We start from the raw sequence: 14336 nt of genomic DNA, 5'->3' as shown, positions 1-14336 counted from the left end.
TTAGTATACAATACTCTTATTTTAATTATTGTCAACAGGAAAATATCTAATCTAATTTTAAGCAACTTATTGTGACCCAATAGTCTTAACATGACCTTTGCCACTGACATTGGCAATTGCATTTCATAATTTTGGTACAAATGAGTCATTGCAGTGTTGTTGCCGTAAGTTAAAATAAATAAAAAATGATGCAATTCTGCGCTCAAAAATAAATTATATAATCACTCAATTATTTAATGAATGCATTTATAAAAATATATCCTTTTTAAATACAATAATAGTACAAAAAAAATTTTTTTGTAAATTTCAAATAGGCATTTTTATTACGCCTCTTAACATTCTTATTTGCCCGCCTTTCGTTTTGAAAAGAAGGAGAGATCAAAACAAGCGTGCAAAACATATGTTTTGCCATCGCAAACACACTTCAAGTGCGAGCGGGACAAATATATAGTTTAATGTAGTGCTGCATCTGCGAAACACAGTACATGAAAATGCAATAAATTTGAGTGGAATGAAGTAGACGCAAAAATGTGAAAAATCGCGCGTCAAATGTAAATTTTTCCCAATTTTCAATAAATTTTGACTTAATTATCTCAATGTTTATTATTTTATTATGCTTATTTTTATCAAATTGGTATTTGACCACAACAAACGAAATAAAAACAATAATAAAAGCCAACGCGCTCACGGCGGCAGCGACAGTGGCGGCAACGAGAGACGTCGTCGGCGGCCGCTGACGCCTGCTCCACAACTCGCTTGCTTGCTTGAACATGACCACGGCTCGGTCGGTATTCGTATTGAGCCGAAAAAAAAAATTTTCAGCACAGAAAAATAGGAATGAATACGTTGTACTTACCTTGAAAGTTATCGTCATTCTCTTCTTCGGATGCCATGCTTCCAATTAAATGCAAATTTTTAATGTTTTATGCACAATAAAACCACTAAAAAACTTTTCACAACAAATAAAAATTAAGCACACACGACACTAGAGTAGATAGAGGTGGAGAAACATCGACGACACTATCGAGATATCGATGTTTTTCCTACATTTTTTAAGCATCGATTTATAATGGGCATATCGATCTTTTTGCACTCAAATAAATTCATTGAATTGTGGACCCTTTTCTAATAAAAAGAAATCACATTTAAACTGCATTTTAAATTGAGTCCTCTTAAGTAAACCACTTAAATATGTAAGAATATACTTACAATTTTGTTATTACAGACTTTTTAATAGTGTGAAGAAAAATATGCAGATCTTGTAGACCTAGGGACATGCAAATACCTTTTTGAAAAAATTCTGCCAGTTTGACTTAACGATCTAAAAAAAAAAAAGGAATATTTGTCCAAACGATGCTTACTTGTACTCAGTACCCCAAAGTGAATAATATACTAAATTGAATATATACATATATATTCGAAAGCGATTCTGTAGTTCGATAACAGGGCTCGTATCATATCGATTAGAGACAACCCTGTCTTTTTGCCGAAGAAATTTTCACGAAAACGTTTTTACAGATAAACATAAAATAAAAAACCATTTGTGGATTATAGGCGGAATGTGCAAAGTTTTTTGGTAAATAACTTGTAACGTTTTAAGCCAGATCAATTTAATTGCGAATATTATGTCGTCTATTATAACGCGCAAGGATGCGGAGAGCGTTGCCGCCGATGCCGACGACGACCACAAATCGAAATCATCCAACAAACGTTCGGCGTCCGCTTCAGGCGCTGACGGCGGCGGCATCGTCGATGCTGCCTCTGCTGCTGCTGTTGCTCCAAAGAAGTCCCGATTCGACGTCAAGGAGAAGAATGGCAACCAAGTCGATGCTATGGCCGCCTCGCTAAGCTCCACACAAATTAAACTGATGATGGCTCATGCTCAACGTGAGATCGAGGAACGCAAGCGGGCACTGAGTAATCTTCGGGACAAGGATCCGCTGCTCGCGTCTGTACCCCAAATAGGAATGCCCGTGGCACTGGCCACACAAGCGCTGGCCAAAAAGCCCACGCCCGAGGATGCGGACAAGGCCAAGAAGATTGCGGAGCTGCAGGCGCAAATACGTGCCAAGTTGACGGGTAATTTGGCCAATTTAATACAGCAACAGCCCACAGCGGTTGCAGCAGCCGCCGCTGCAGCGGCCCAACAACAACAGGAGCGGCCCAAACCACTGATATTGGACGAAGAAGGACGCACTGTCGACAAAAGCGGGCGTGCCATCAATATACCAACGGTGACGCCCACTTTGAAAGCGAACATACGCGCCAAGAAACGTGAGGTATTCCAACGTCAAGGCACGGGCACCGAGGGTAGCAGTAGCAACAGCGGCGGCGGTGCCGGCGGCTCGACGGGCAGCACACACGATGATGGCGTCAAGTATTTCGATGATCGCATTGCACTGAAGCCGACGATAAGGAATAAGCGTACGCTGCGCTTCCATGAGCCCGGCAAGTTCCAGCAACTGGCGGAGCGCATGCGCATGAAGAGCCAGCTGGAGCGTTTGCAGAATGAGATATCACAAATCGCACGCAAGACAGGCATCTCATCGGCAACCAAGCTGGCGTTGATAGCGCCTAAACAGGATATGCCTGATGATGTGCCCGCCATGGAGTGGTGGGATTCGGTTATTCTCAGCCAGGACATGGAGACGCTGGACGAGACGAGTGGCAAGATAAGCATACGTCAGACGGCTATCAGCAATCTCATCGAACATCCAACGCAAATGAAGCCACCAAGTATTTGCATATTTTATATACTTTGTTAACATTTTAACTAATCATGCATTTTTATAACAGATGAACCATTGAAGCCCGTTTACTTACCTGTTTTTCTAACCAAAAAGGAGCGCAAGAAGCTGCGTCGCCAGAATCGTCGAGAGGCCTGGAAAGAAGAGCAGGAGAAGATACGTTTAGGTCTTGTTGCACCGCCCGAGCCCAAGCTGCGTATCTCGAATCTAATGCGCGTGCTTGGCACCGATGCTGTCCAAGATCCCACCAAGATTGAGGCGCATGTTCGTGAACAAATGGCTAAGCGGCAAAAGGCTCACGAGGATGCCAACAATGCCAGGAAATTGACCAGCGAACAGAAAAGCGAGAAGAAGCAACGCAAATTGAAGGAGGACACCAGCTGTGGTGTACATGTGAGCGTCTATCGCATACGCGATCTACAGGATAATCAGAGCAAAAAGTTCAAGGTGGAAACAAATGCCAAACAATTGCAAATGACTGGAAGTGTGGCGCTCTTTCGTGATTGTTGTGTGGTTGTTGTGGAGGGTGGTCCTAAGCAGCAGAAGAAGTATCGTCGTCTCATGCTGCATCGTATCAAGTGGGAGGAGGATGTGGTCAAGGGCAACGACGGGCAGGATGTGTCCAACTCGTGTGTGCTCGTCTGGGAGGGCACAAGTCAGCGTAGACACTTTGGCGAGATCAAATTCAAAATATTTCCCATGGAGAAGATGGCACGCGAATTCTTTCAGAAGCATCAAGTCGAACACTACTGGGATTTAGCCTATTCGGGCGCCGTGCTTGAGGCATCCACTGATCAGCAGTAGACTATACAAATTTTTATCCATTTAGACACCCCCGAAATTGTTAAAACACTTTTAGATCGTTAAGTATAACACAAAATTATATAAACATGAAACATTTATTTTGCGGTATATGGATCCTCTTTGATGTTGCTTTGTATGAACTCGTGGAGTCCTTGCTGCTGCAGCTTCTCAATGATTGCAGCCAGCCGCTGATCCTCTTGATGTTCCAGTTGCTTTTCACGCATATCCAGCACATGCTGCTCCTTCACACGTTCGGTAAGCACGCGTTTAATCAGCTGCCGCAGCGATTTGTTTATTTCTAGCGTGTAATCCAAGAGTTGGACATAAGTCTCAGGCTTGAGGTAACCACATTGTTGACACTGCGCCAGCTGCTCAAAAGTTTCCATGCTCGCAATGATGAGTAGGCCATGTTGTTGCACATCCTTTTGCTCCTCTTTCTCCTCCTTGGACTTACTGCTGCTGCCCAGCAGCGCATTGCCCGCTCTGTGCTGCCAAAGCAACTCCTCCACCTTAGCGGTGGGGTTAACGAATACATGATCACGATAAATGCATGCTGTGGAGGCGGTGATCAGGTCATATGTGGATATGCCACACTCGATCAGCGCAACACCGCAACAATTGATCGCAGTACTCAGCAGGCAGCCATCGTCATCCAAGATTAAAACTCGAATATCGAGTTGAAAGTTGACAAATTCATTGCGACAAACTAAGGGTTGCAGTGCCTTGGTCAGCATGCTGCTCAGGTGCTTTTCACGTTCCGGCACCGCTTCCAGATCATCGCTGGCAAAAGCCGCAAAGTTCACATAGCAATTGATGACACCCATATTCACACGACGCACGTTGGAGCGGATTAGTTCGCGTGGCGGGGCCACTATGGCCATCACCTTAGTGTTGCCATATTCCATGTAAGCAGAGCCTCTCACTGTGGTTAGTACTCCAACTCGTATAACTGCAAGTGATTAATAATTTCTTTAACAATAATATATACTTCAACATTTCATTTACTTACAAGTTGGACGTGGAGCTGCAACAACTGTCGTCGGTTTTTTCAATGCTTTCGAAGAAATCCTCACAATCCTGTGGGGTTGTGTATAGTTGTGAATCTATGGTGGCTCCATCGAGCAACGTATTTTTGGTTTGTGTTACGCGCAACATTTTGTTTAAACCAAAATTGTCCGCAGTCTGTAGGCGATCAAAACATGTGTTCAAATTGTTGATAGTTAGTGTTGGTAAATACTTAAGTTACAATATTTACCTAAATATAAGTTGGCAGTTTTCATTAAACATCGATACGTTAATAGAGCTAACGGTGAATAGTGATACCGTAAATGGCGTAAAAATTTGGTAAAAAAAAAACAAAAAAAATTACTTTAAAACACATATTTTAAAAGTTTAGCTTGCAGCCGCACTCAAACAATATTATACAAATTTAAACTTATCTAAAAGCATAAATTCTTTATTGAAAATATTTTATAATCATGTATTTGATTACAAAACACATCGATAATTGCATTCAAAATCGTTGTTGAAAGAAACTGCAAAATCATAGGTATATCGATAGTCTCAGCGGTGTTTCAACTCAGCTCTATCAAAAAACGCTTTGTAATTCTGTTGAGCACAACGACGAACGAAAGAGAAGGCGGAGCAAAAAAAGCAAACGCCGAATTGCTAAAAATCATAAATTTCTATATTTTGAAACATTCTAAAGAGGACTAGAGAGACTCGCATACACAAAAGATGGCTGGTGAGTCAAAACTAGAGAAAAAGCAAGTGCCCCCTAGCGATAAGGATGCAAAGGCAAAGCAAGCGTCACAGGGCCAAGATGGGAAAGATGCTGCTGGTAAATCCAAAAAGGATGAAAAAGATCAGCAACCCGAGCTTTCCGATGAGGATCAACAGCTGCAAGAAGAACTCGAGCTGCTGGTGCAGCATCTGCAGGAGAACGATAAGAAATTGTACAAGCCAGCGCTGGAAATGATGGCGAAATTGATTCGTGCCTCGACAACATCGATGACATCGGTCCCCAAGCCACTGAAATTCATGCGCCCCCACTACGAGACCATGAAAACGGTGTACAAGCATATGCCCGATGAGCAGACACGTCAACTATGCGCAGATATCATTTCGGTGCTCTCGATGACCATGGGCAGTGGCAAGGATTGTCTTGCCTATCGATTCCTTTGTGATCGCACGCAAACTATTGGCGATTGGGGACACGAGTACGTGCGCCATTTATCGGGCGAAATATCAGCACACTATCACGACACGACGGGCGAGTTTCGCACCCAGCTTATTGAGCTGGTCAAGCAGATTATACCCTACAATATGGAGCATAATGCTGAGGCCGATGCCTGCGATCTGCTAATCGAGATTGATCACTTGCATTTGTTGGCCGACTATGTGGATGAATCGGCCTATCCCCGTGTCTGTCTCTATCTGCAGTCCTGCTATCCTTATGTCCCCGAACCGGATAACACCATAATACTGGAGACTGCTTTGCAGCTGGCCCGCAAGTTCCAACAGCATACGCAAGCTATGCGTTTGGCACTAATGCTGAATGACATGGGCAAGATTGGCGAGATCTTCAAGGAGCCCAAGGAGCCGGCCATGCAGAAGCAGTTGGCTTTTATGTTGGCTCGCCAACAAGTCTGCATTGAGCTGGATGAATCGGTATCGGATTATGATGATTTGATGGAGATCATGTCGAATGCCAATTTGAATAAGCATTTCCTGAACCTGGCCCGTGAGCTGGACATTATGGAGCCCAAGACACCCGAGGATATCTACAAATCGCACTTGGATAACTCCCGTTCACGCTTCGCTTCGATTCAGGTGGATTCTGCCAAACAGAATTTGGCTGCCAGTTTTGTGAATGGCTTTGTCAATGCGGGCTTTGGTGTGGACAAGTTGCTCTCGGAGGATGGCAACAAATGGCTGTACAAGAACAAGGAACATGGCATGTTGTCGGCCACAGCTTCGTTGGGTTTGATTCTCTTGTGGGATGTGGATGGCGGTCTAACCATGATTGACAAGTATCTATACTCCACCGATGACAACATCAAGTCAGGTGCTTTGTTGGCTTGTGGCATCGTCAATTGCGGCATTCGCAATGAGGTGGATCCGGCGCATGCTCTGCTCTCCGATTACATTGATAATCCGAATAGCTGCATGCGTATTGGCGCTATTTTGGGCCTGGGCATTGCCTATGCTGGTTCCAATCGTGCCATTGTCATCGATACGCTGAAAACCATCTTTGCCAACAATGGCAAAACATCGCCCAGTGTGGAGATCTTGGGCATCACAGCGCTCTCGCTCGGTTTGATTAGCGTGGGTTCGTGCAATGCCGAGATTACCGAGATCTTGCTGCAGACCATCATGGGATTGACCAAGACGGACATGAAGGACACTTATACGCGTTTCCTTTGGTTGGGTCTGGGTTTGTTGTATTTGGGACGTCAGAAGTCGACCGAAGCCGTCATGATGACCCTGGAGGTGCTGGAGGAGCCGCACCGCAGCATGGCCACCACCATGGTGGATATTTGCGCCTATGCGGGCACTGGCAATGTGCTCAAGATTCAGCAGCTGTTGCATATTTGCTCTGATCACTACGAGACATCGAACGCTGATGAGGAGAAGGAGAAGGGCAAGAAGGACAAGAGCAAGGAGAAGGTAGGGCGCTTAATATTAACTTTCTTATTAAATTCGAATAATGACAAATTTCCGATTGCAGGAGAAAGACAAGGAGAAGGAGAAAGAAAAGGAAAAGGAGCGCGAAAAGGATTTGTCGGCCACACAATCGATTGCTGTGCTGGGCATTGCATTGATTGCCATGGGCGAGGATATTGGCGCCGAGATGGCATACCGTTCCTTTGGCAATCTGTTGCGCTACTGTGAACCGGCCATTCGCCGTGCTGTTCCCTTGGCTTTGGGTCTGATTTCTGCCTCCAATCCCAAGCTCAACATACTGGATACGCTGAGCAAGTTCTCGCACGATGTCGACGCTGAGGTGGCGCACAATGCCATCTTTGCTATGGGTCTGGTTGGAGCTGGCACCAATAATGCGCGTCTCGCATCTATGTTGCGCCAGTTGGCACAGTATCATTCAAAGGATCCCAGCAATCTGTTTATGGTGCGCATCGCACAGAGTTTGACGCATTTGGGCAAGGGAACGTTGTCGCTGAGTCCATATCACAGTGATCGCCAGCTGATGAATCCCATGGCTGTGGCTGGTTTGATGGCCACATTGGTGTCACTGCTGGATGTCAAGAATCTGATCCTCAATCGTTCGCATTATCTGCTCTACACACTGGTGCCCGCCATGCAGGCGCGCATGCTCATCACCTTCGACGAGGAACTGAATCAACTTCAGGTCCCCGTTCGTGTGGGTATCGCCATTGATGTTGTGGGTCAGGCCGGTAAACCGAAGACCATCACCGGCTTCCAGACACACACCACGCCAGTGTTGTTGGCCATTGGTGAGCGTGCCGAGCTGGCTACCGATGAGTATATTTCGCTGACGCCTGTAATGGAGGGATTCGTCATACTGAAGAAGAACCCCAACTTTGTCAAGTAGTCGCTGCTATTGTTTAAGAAATATGATATGTATGAAATGTCGCCCATTTAAAGAAACCTACCTAAACATAAACTTCCTGCCCCAAAAACAAAAATCTTTTCACGTCATACATAAATAAACACAATACTAATTATATAAAAAGAATTAAAATTCCCGTATAATAACCTTTATATCAATTAAATACGATTAAGATAGTTCTCTCTTTGGTTGATCTCAACTCAACTTTCTGGACAATATGTGGAAGCTTGTAATTCTGGAACAATTGATTCTATCTATTCAAGGTAGCTCCTATATTTATCTAATTACTGAAGCAAGTAAGCTGCTTAATGAGATCTCAGATACTCTCAGTTTATTACAATTAAAAGTGATTCATTACTATTCTACGCAGAGTTTTGGTTTTACTCTAGAAATACTAAATTTCAACTCGATTAACATTCTCTAAACATTTCCCACATTCACAATTAAAACAATTCATTTACAAAATTTTCAAAGTGGAATTTTCCTTAGTTTATTGCGTCATCTCGGCGCGTCCTGCGCCCTTGGGCATCTTTTTGTTGGTCGAATCCTCGAGCTCCTTGGCTTTGTAGTAATGTGGTGCCACTTCCAGCAGCCACTTGCTCTCAATTTCAATCACTTGTCTCATATACTCTTTGGAGGTGAACACCAGTTCATGATAGAGCACCCAACGTGGCAGCTCCTCAAACAGCGACGAATTAGGATGAATCATTACTGTCTGATTGTGCTTAATGGTCTTGTAGTTGCCGCCCTTGGACAAACGTGCCACATGATAAAAGTAGCCTGCAGTGGATGCTTTGCGCACATTGATCGTCTCTGGCAGACAGCTGACCATGTCGATCTCTACACGTTGCATCAACCCGACCAGCTGCTCCCTCACATCTCTGGCGCGCTTCATGGAGCGATACTGTATAAAGTTCTCATAGCACCATTGTGTACTGTAATCTGTTTCGGCCCATTGATTGTAGACTTGCAGCAAACTCAAATGATCGCCATGCATGTGATTGAAATTCTTGCGTGCAGTGTCTGCGTGTATAATCTTATCCTTGGGTCTATAGAAGATGGCGCTGTTAACTGACAGCATTGCTGCAATGGTTACCATCTCCTCCGAACATTTATATCTGCCAAATAAAAGATTTTAATTATAAAACATACAAAGAAAGCGTAATTTCTTCACTTACTTTTCGCTGGCGAGCAGCATTTTGCCCATCATGGGATCCACAGGAAACTCGGCCATGCGGCGTCCCAGCTTGGTCAGCTCACCATGATGATTGAGCGCACCCAAAGCATACAACTGCTCCAAGGCCAACACCAATGTTTCGTGCGGCGGTGGATCGAGAAAGTCAAAGTGTATCAGATCATTGATGCCCAATGCTTTAAGCATCAACACCGCGTTGCCCAGATTGATGCGACAAATCTCCGGCACAGTATTCTCCTCGAGCTCATGCTTGTATGCCCAAGCTGTGTACAGACGAAAGCATTTGCCTGGCGCCGTTCTTCCAGCACGTCCAGCGCGCTGATTTGCCGATGCCTTTGAGATGGGCACCACCATCAACGACTCCATGCCGGTGCGTGAATTGAAGTTATTCTGCTTGGCGAAACCCGGATCAATCACATAGATGATGTTGTCGATGGTCAGCGAAGTCTCGGCAATATTGGTGGCCAAGATAACTTTTCTAGCATTCGGTGGCGTTGGCTCAAAGATTTTCGCTTGCATGTCGCTGGGCAAATTGGCATAAACCGGTATGACGATAAGTTCACGTATTTTGGAACCCAAACGTTTGACACGATCCTGTAGCACTTCCTGGCACGTCTCAATCTCGTCCTGGCCCGTGAGAAATACCAAAATGTCACCCAGCGGTTGTGTGGCATGAATCTGCAAGACGCTCACACAACACGCGTCGATGTAATCCGCCTCTGGGGCTTTTGTATAAAAGATGTCCACCGGATAGCGACGACCGGGTATGCGAAAAATGGGCGCATCATCGAAGAAAGCTGAGAACTTCTCCGCATCCAACGTGGCGCTCGATATGAGCAGTTTGAGCTCAGGTCGAAATCTCGCTATATCCTTGACCAAACCAAACAGGATGTCCGTATGCAGTGTGCGCTCGTGCGCCTCATCGATGATCATAACGCTATAGGAACCCAAATCCGGCTCAGAAAGGAACTCACGATGCAGCGTGCCATCCGTCATGTACTTGAGTATGGTGCGATCCGAGGTGCAATCCTCAAAACGTATGCTGTAGCCCACCTCATTGCCCAGCTTGACGCCCATTTCCTCGGCGACGCGCGCCGCCACCGACATGGCAGCCACACGACGAGGCTGCGTGCAGCCAATCATCTTTTTGTCCTTGGTGAAGCCAGCCTCGACCAGATATTGAGGCACCTGTGTTGTCTTACCTGAGCCCGTTTCGCCCTCAATAATCAGCACTTGATGCTCCTTAACAGCTGCAATCAAGTCGTCCTTAAAAGGATATACAGGCAACGATCTACGGGTCTCATCGAGTGTCATGCGTTTGCGTTCCGTTTCGGTGAGCTCAGGCTCCTTGGATGCTTTTTCGCGACTGCCGTCGAGTGTCAAAGCTTGAATGAAATCAATTTGATCATCCAGCAGCAGTTCGTACTCCTCCTCAGCTTTGGCATCCTTGGCTCCAAACTGAAAGCGTGCTGATGCCAATTGCTCGGCCTCCCATTTCTTTTGCTCCGAGTTTGGTTGCTGCTCAAACTCATCCACCTCCACGTACTCCGCTGTCAAATACAAGTGATGAGTGGGTGTTTGCTCAAGAATAATGATTATAGCCTTTAAGCTGTTGCTTAGATTATGCTATACTTTAATTGCCAGTTATAATACTTACAACGTTCGCCCTTCTTGAGATCCTGCGGCATGTGATAGCGCTGCACGCGTTCCAGCTCTCGCGCCTTCTCATGCTCTTTGGCTATATTAAGCAGTTGCTTTTTATAGCGACGATCCTGTCGTTCACGCTCAGTTAACCTGTCGGTAAGAACAGATTGAAATAAAGCAGCGAAAAAGACAATACTCATCACTTACACATCATCATTGAAGAGATACTCGTCGTCCAAAATGTCCGCTTCCAGTTCGGCCACCTTGTCATCCTTGCGCTTCTCCAAGTACTGACGACGCGATTGCACGCGCAGATGTGGCACAATTTTGTCACGATCCTCGTGCTCCAGTTTCAAACGTTTGGTAGCCTCTTCAATGGCCTTGCGGCCACCGGTGGCTTCGACTACTTTACGCGTTCGATCCTCATCGCGTTGTTTGAGGCGATTGGCGAATTCATCACGCTCTCGCAGATCCTTCAGGCGCGACTCTTCCTCGCTGTCGGGTTCCTCAGCACTGCTGCTGCTACTTGCCGTGCGTTTGCGATTTTTGCTGGACATATTTTGCAATTACTTTCGTTTAAGACAAGCAAATAGTAATAAACACTTGCCGGGTTTACAAATTGCTGCTAGGTTTGTTTATCAGCTGTTGTGAATCGATTGGCATATTAACAACAGAGAGCTGCATACCAGCGACTGTTATCGAAAATTATCGGTTCTCCGATTAATGTGTTTAGCAAAATAAGCGCCAATTCAAATGGCCAACATATGGATTGTCTTTTACATCTAATCTCTAAAATGTAAATAATTAGAAATAAATTTAAATGCAAATATTATCGTCTGTCTCATTGAATGTAAGCCAGGAAGCATATATAATTGTTTTATATTCAATTAAAAAAAAAAACCAAAAATTTCAATTCCTTATTGGGTGAATAAGCATTTTGACGCCTTTATAGCTCTTCCATTGCCAGTGCAGTCGATGTGGATCTGTAGTACTTGGAGATGACAAATATTTTCCATTCAAATTACTAAAATGAGAAGCAGAAAACTGTGTCAACAATAAAAGTAAAGTTGTTAGGCTGCTTTATTTAAATTTACCATCCATAACGTTTTATACTTTCAAAGAACCACCAGCCACCATGATACCGGACTGCTATATTATCGGAGGAATTGTCATTATCCATGTCATGTGTGGAAAACTTGTGACCCAAATGATCGACTAATTTATTGGCAACATTGCCTGTCATTTTACCCAATTTCTTGAGTTTGTACATCTCCATCTCATTGCCAATTTGAAAATTCTCATAATGCGCATAAAAGATTTCATCTTTAAAGTCCGTTAGCTGGATATATAATTCATGCGGCTTATAGTTGGTCATCATATACAATTTTTGCAGTCCAATAAAATGTTCTCCGGTTACATCGCCGAATCCGTCTCGATATTCATCCCAATTTTTATAAAAGTCCACAGCACCATCAATGCGTTGTTGAATTAAAATCCAACCAGGTCCAGCCGTATCCCCATCGCAGTAAACGGAGAATGGGTCGGCTCCCACATATTTAAGGGTCAGCAAACCTGAAGTAAACCCAAGGGAATCGCAATTCGTTGATATATCAACTTCCTCGTCCTTTTTGCTATTCGTTGATTTATCAACTTCCTCGTCCTTTTTGCTATTCGTTGATTTATCAACTTCCTCATCCTTTTTGCTATTCGTTGATTTATCAACTTCCTCATCCTTTTTGCTATTCGTTGAATTATCAACTTCCTCATCCTTTTTGCTATTCGTTGATTTATCAACTTCCTCATCCTTTTTGCTATTCGTTGATTTATCAACTTCCTCATCCTTTTTGCTATTCGTTGATTTATCAACTTCCTCATCCTTTTTGCTATTCGTTGAATTATCAACTTCCTCATCCTTTTTGCTATTCGTTGATTTATCAACTTCCTCATTCTTTTTGTTATTGGTGTCATTGGGGTCATTGGTGCCATTGGTGTCATTGGTGGGAATGAGTTTGATTCCTTTCGTGGGTTCGAAGTGTTGGCATTCTTTACTATTATTCTTTGAAGTCTCCGCCATTTTGTGGCAAAATTTAAGTGCTTCTTCGCTACTTTTCAATTGCCTTTCGTTTACTTCAATTGTATTTTGCAACTCTTTGATTAATGCTAATTTGCCTTGCAATTCAATTATTTGAAATTTAAATTCAATTAGTTTTTTGTTCAGTTCCAAACCTTTTGTCTGGCAGCGTTCCAATTCATCCTCCAAACTTTCCGAGCCCTATAAGATTTTGATTATTAATCCTCAATCCCATAAGCTTGACGCACATTGTAAGCGTTGTTTAATTACCACTTTTTCATCCGCATTTCCCAATGAGAGGAACACAGTGCCGAAAATTAAGACCACGTTCGTTGCCAGCATTTCACTTGAAAGACGATTTGATTGTAAATTTTAAGCAACTATTTGCTTTTGCTGGTTAAAAGTTAATTCACTTATTACAGACTGTAGCTGGAACTAAAGATAAAGAAATTATTATATAAACAAGTCAGATACTCTACTTTAGGCTGTAATGAAATTTGAAGCCAACTCCTTTTATAATCTAATTATTTCACTTCTCCAGAAATATCTTCCAAAAATTATTTTAAAAAATGTAAAGATGTATACATTTATATTTAAAATGTAAACCTGCATAGAGTATTAAATATACGAACCTATTTAGTTAGGAAATTCATGATTTTAACAAGCGATAATAATTTGATAATTAAATTATAATCTATGAAGATATATATTTTTTCTATATTCAAACCATTTTAAGAGCTCAACAACCAGTCCCGAAATAAGTACATATTTAATTAATGCTAAAAAAGTTGATAAGCAACAATCCCATTCATCGGACATTGACCTTATTTCAGCTCTGGTTGATATTAAAATCAACGAGATATTTATTGTAAACAATGTATGCTAAAAAAAATAATAAACCTAAATATTTCTTAACAGAATTTTATATAATTATTAGACATTTTCAGAGAAATTACATAATATTAAAACAGTTTAATCGTGTGCTTTTTTTGTATACAGAGATGAAACGATAAGAAAATACAAAATAAAAATATTACCGATTGCCCTTGCCATATTGTATAATTATATTAAATTCTACATAGCATAAATAATGAAAAATTAGATATTCTTTTAGATTTTTGGTTCAGTGCAATACATACAAAATAGATTTAGACAAATGCAGAAATTCATATGTTAGTAGATGCACAAAATTTATGTATTTTAAATGTAGCATTTATTTAAATATTTTTTTTTTCGTGAATATGTGTGTGTATGTAATTGTATTTATTATGAAATGTATAACTC

General features: G+C 42.8%; 6 protein-coding genes across 7 annotated transcripts in view; 2 read left to right on the top strand and 4 right to left on the bottom strand.

Moving 5' to 3' along the window:
* LOC132792790 (chromodomain-helicase-DNA-binding protein Mi-2 homolog) overlaps positions 1-1009 on the bottom strand; it is a 28840-nt gene extending 27831 nt beyond the window's left edge. The window contains exon 1 of the mRNA XM_060802273.1: positions 857-1009. Within this exon, the coding sequence (XP_060658256.1) occupies positions 857-893 (37 nt within the window). The 5' untranslated portion in view covers positions 894-1009. The remainder of the gene's footprint in view (positions 1-856) is intronic.
* Positions 1010-1455: 446 nt separating this feature from the next.
* LOC132792800 (U4/U6 small nuclear ribonucleoprotein Prp3) lies at positions 1456-4708 on the top strand. 2 transcript variants are annotated; one of them, XM_060802289.1, is made up of 3 exons: positions 1456-1576; positions 1650-2736; positions 2797-4708. In XM_060802289.1, exons 2-3 carry the CDS (start codon positions 1833-1835, stop codon positions 3549-3551), a joined length of 1659 nt encoding a protein of 552 aa, XP_060658272.1. In that variant the 5' UTR covers positions 1456-1576; positions 1650-1832; the 3' UTR covers positions 3552-4708. The 2 variants fall into 2 exon arrangements, with proteins under 2 accessions (XP_060658272.1, XP_060658271.1); XM_060802288.1 differs by having other exon boundaries at positions 1456-2736.
* LOC132792806 (exosome complex component MTR3) lies at positions 3610-4706 on the bottom strand. Its single transcript, XM_060802300.1, is given in 3 exon segments — positions 3610-4500; positions 4561-4595; positions 4597-4706. Coding segments are annotated over 3 exon segments (999 nt in total). The 3' UTR covers positions 3610-3646.
* A 434-nt stretch (positions 4709-5142) lies between the features above and the next one.
* LOC132792795 (26S proteasome non-ATPase regulatory subunit 2) lies at positions 5143-8289 on the top strand. Its single transcript, XM_060802280.1, has 2 exons — positions 5143-7220; positions 7282-8289. Exons 1-2 carry the CDS (start codon positions 5289-5291, stop codon positions 8122-8124), a joined length of 2775 nt encoding a protein of 924 aa, XP_060658263.1. The 5' UTR covers positions 5143-5288; the 3' UTR covers positions 8125-8289.
* Positions 8290-8457: 168 nt separating this feature from the next.
* LOC132792797 (pre-mRNA-splicing factor ATP-dependent RNA helicase DHX16) lies at positions 8458-11639 on the bottom strand. Its single transcript, XM_060802284.1, has 4 exons — positions 11189-11639; positions 10995-11131; positions 9321-10887; positions 8458-9260 (listed from the first exon to the last, which is right to left on the bottom strand). The coding sequence occupies exons 1-4, from the start codon at positions 11536-11538 to the stop codon at positions 8633-8635; spliced, it is 2682 nt and encodes an 893-aa protein (XP_060658267.1). The 5' UTR covers positions 11539-11639; the 3' UTR covers positions 8458-8632.
* Positions 11640-11804: 165 nt separating this feature from the next.
* LOC132792802 (ryncolin-1-like) lies at positions 11805-13456 on the bottom strand. Its single transcript, XM_060802291.1, has 3 exons — positions 13323-13456; positions 12076-13253; positions 11805-12005 (listed from the first exon to the last, which is right to left on the bottom strand). The coding sequence occupies exons 1-3, from the start codon at positions 13392-13394 to the stop codon at positions 11891-11893; spliced, it is 1365 nt and encodes a 454-aa protein (XP_060658274.1). The 5' UTR covers positions 13395-13456; the 3' UTR covers positions 11805-11890.
* Positions 13457-14336: the final 880 nt, after the last annotated feature.

Source organism: Drosophila nasuta, chromosome 3 (assembly GCF_023558535.2).
Source record: "Drosophila nasuta strain 15112-1781.00 chromosome 3, ASM2355853v1, whole genome shotgun sequence".
Lineage (NCBI taxonomy): Eukaryota > Metazoa > Arthropoda > Insecta > Diptera > Drosophilidae > Drosophila > Drosophila nasuta.
The sequence above is the reverse complement of the archived record's forward strand: the minus strand, read 5'-3'. Positions and strand labels throughout refer to the sequence as shown.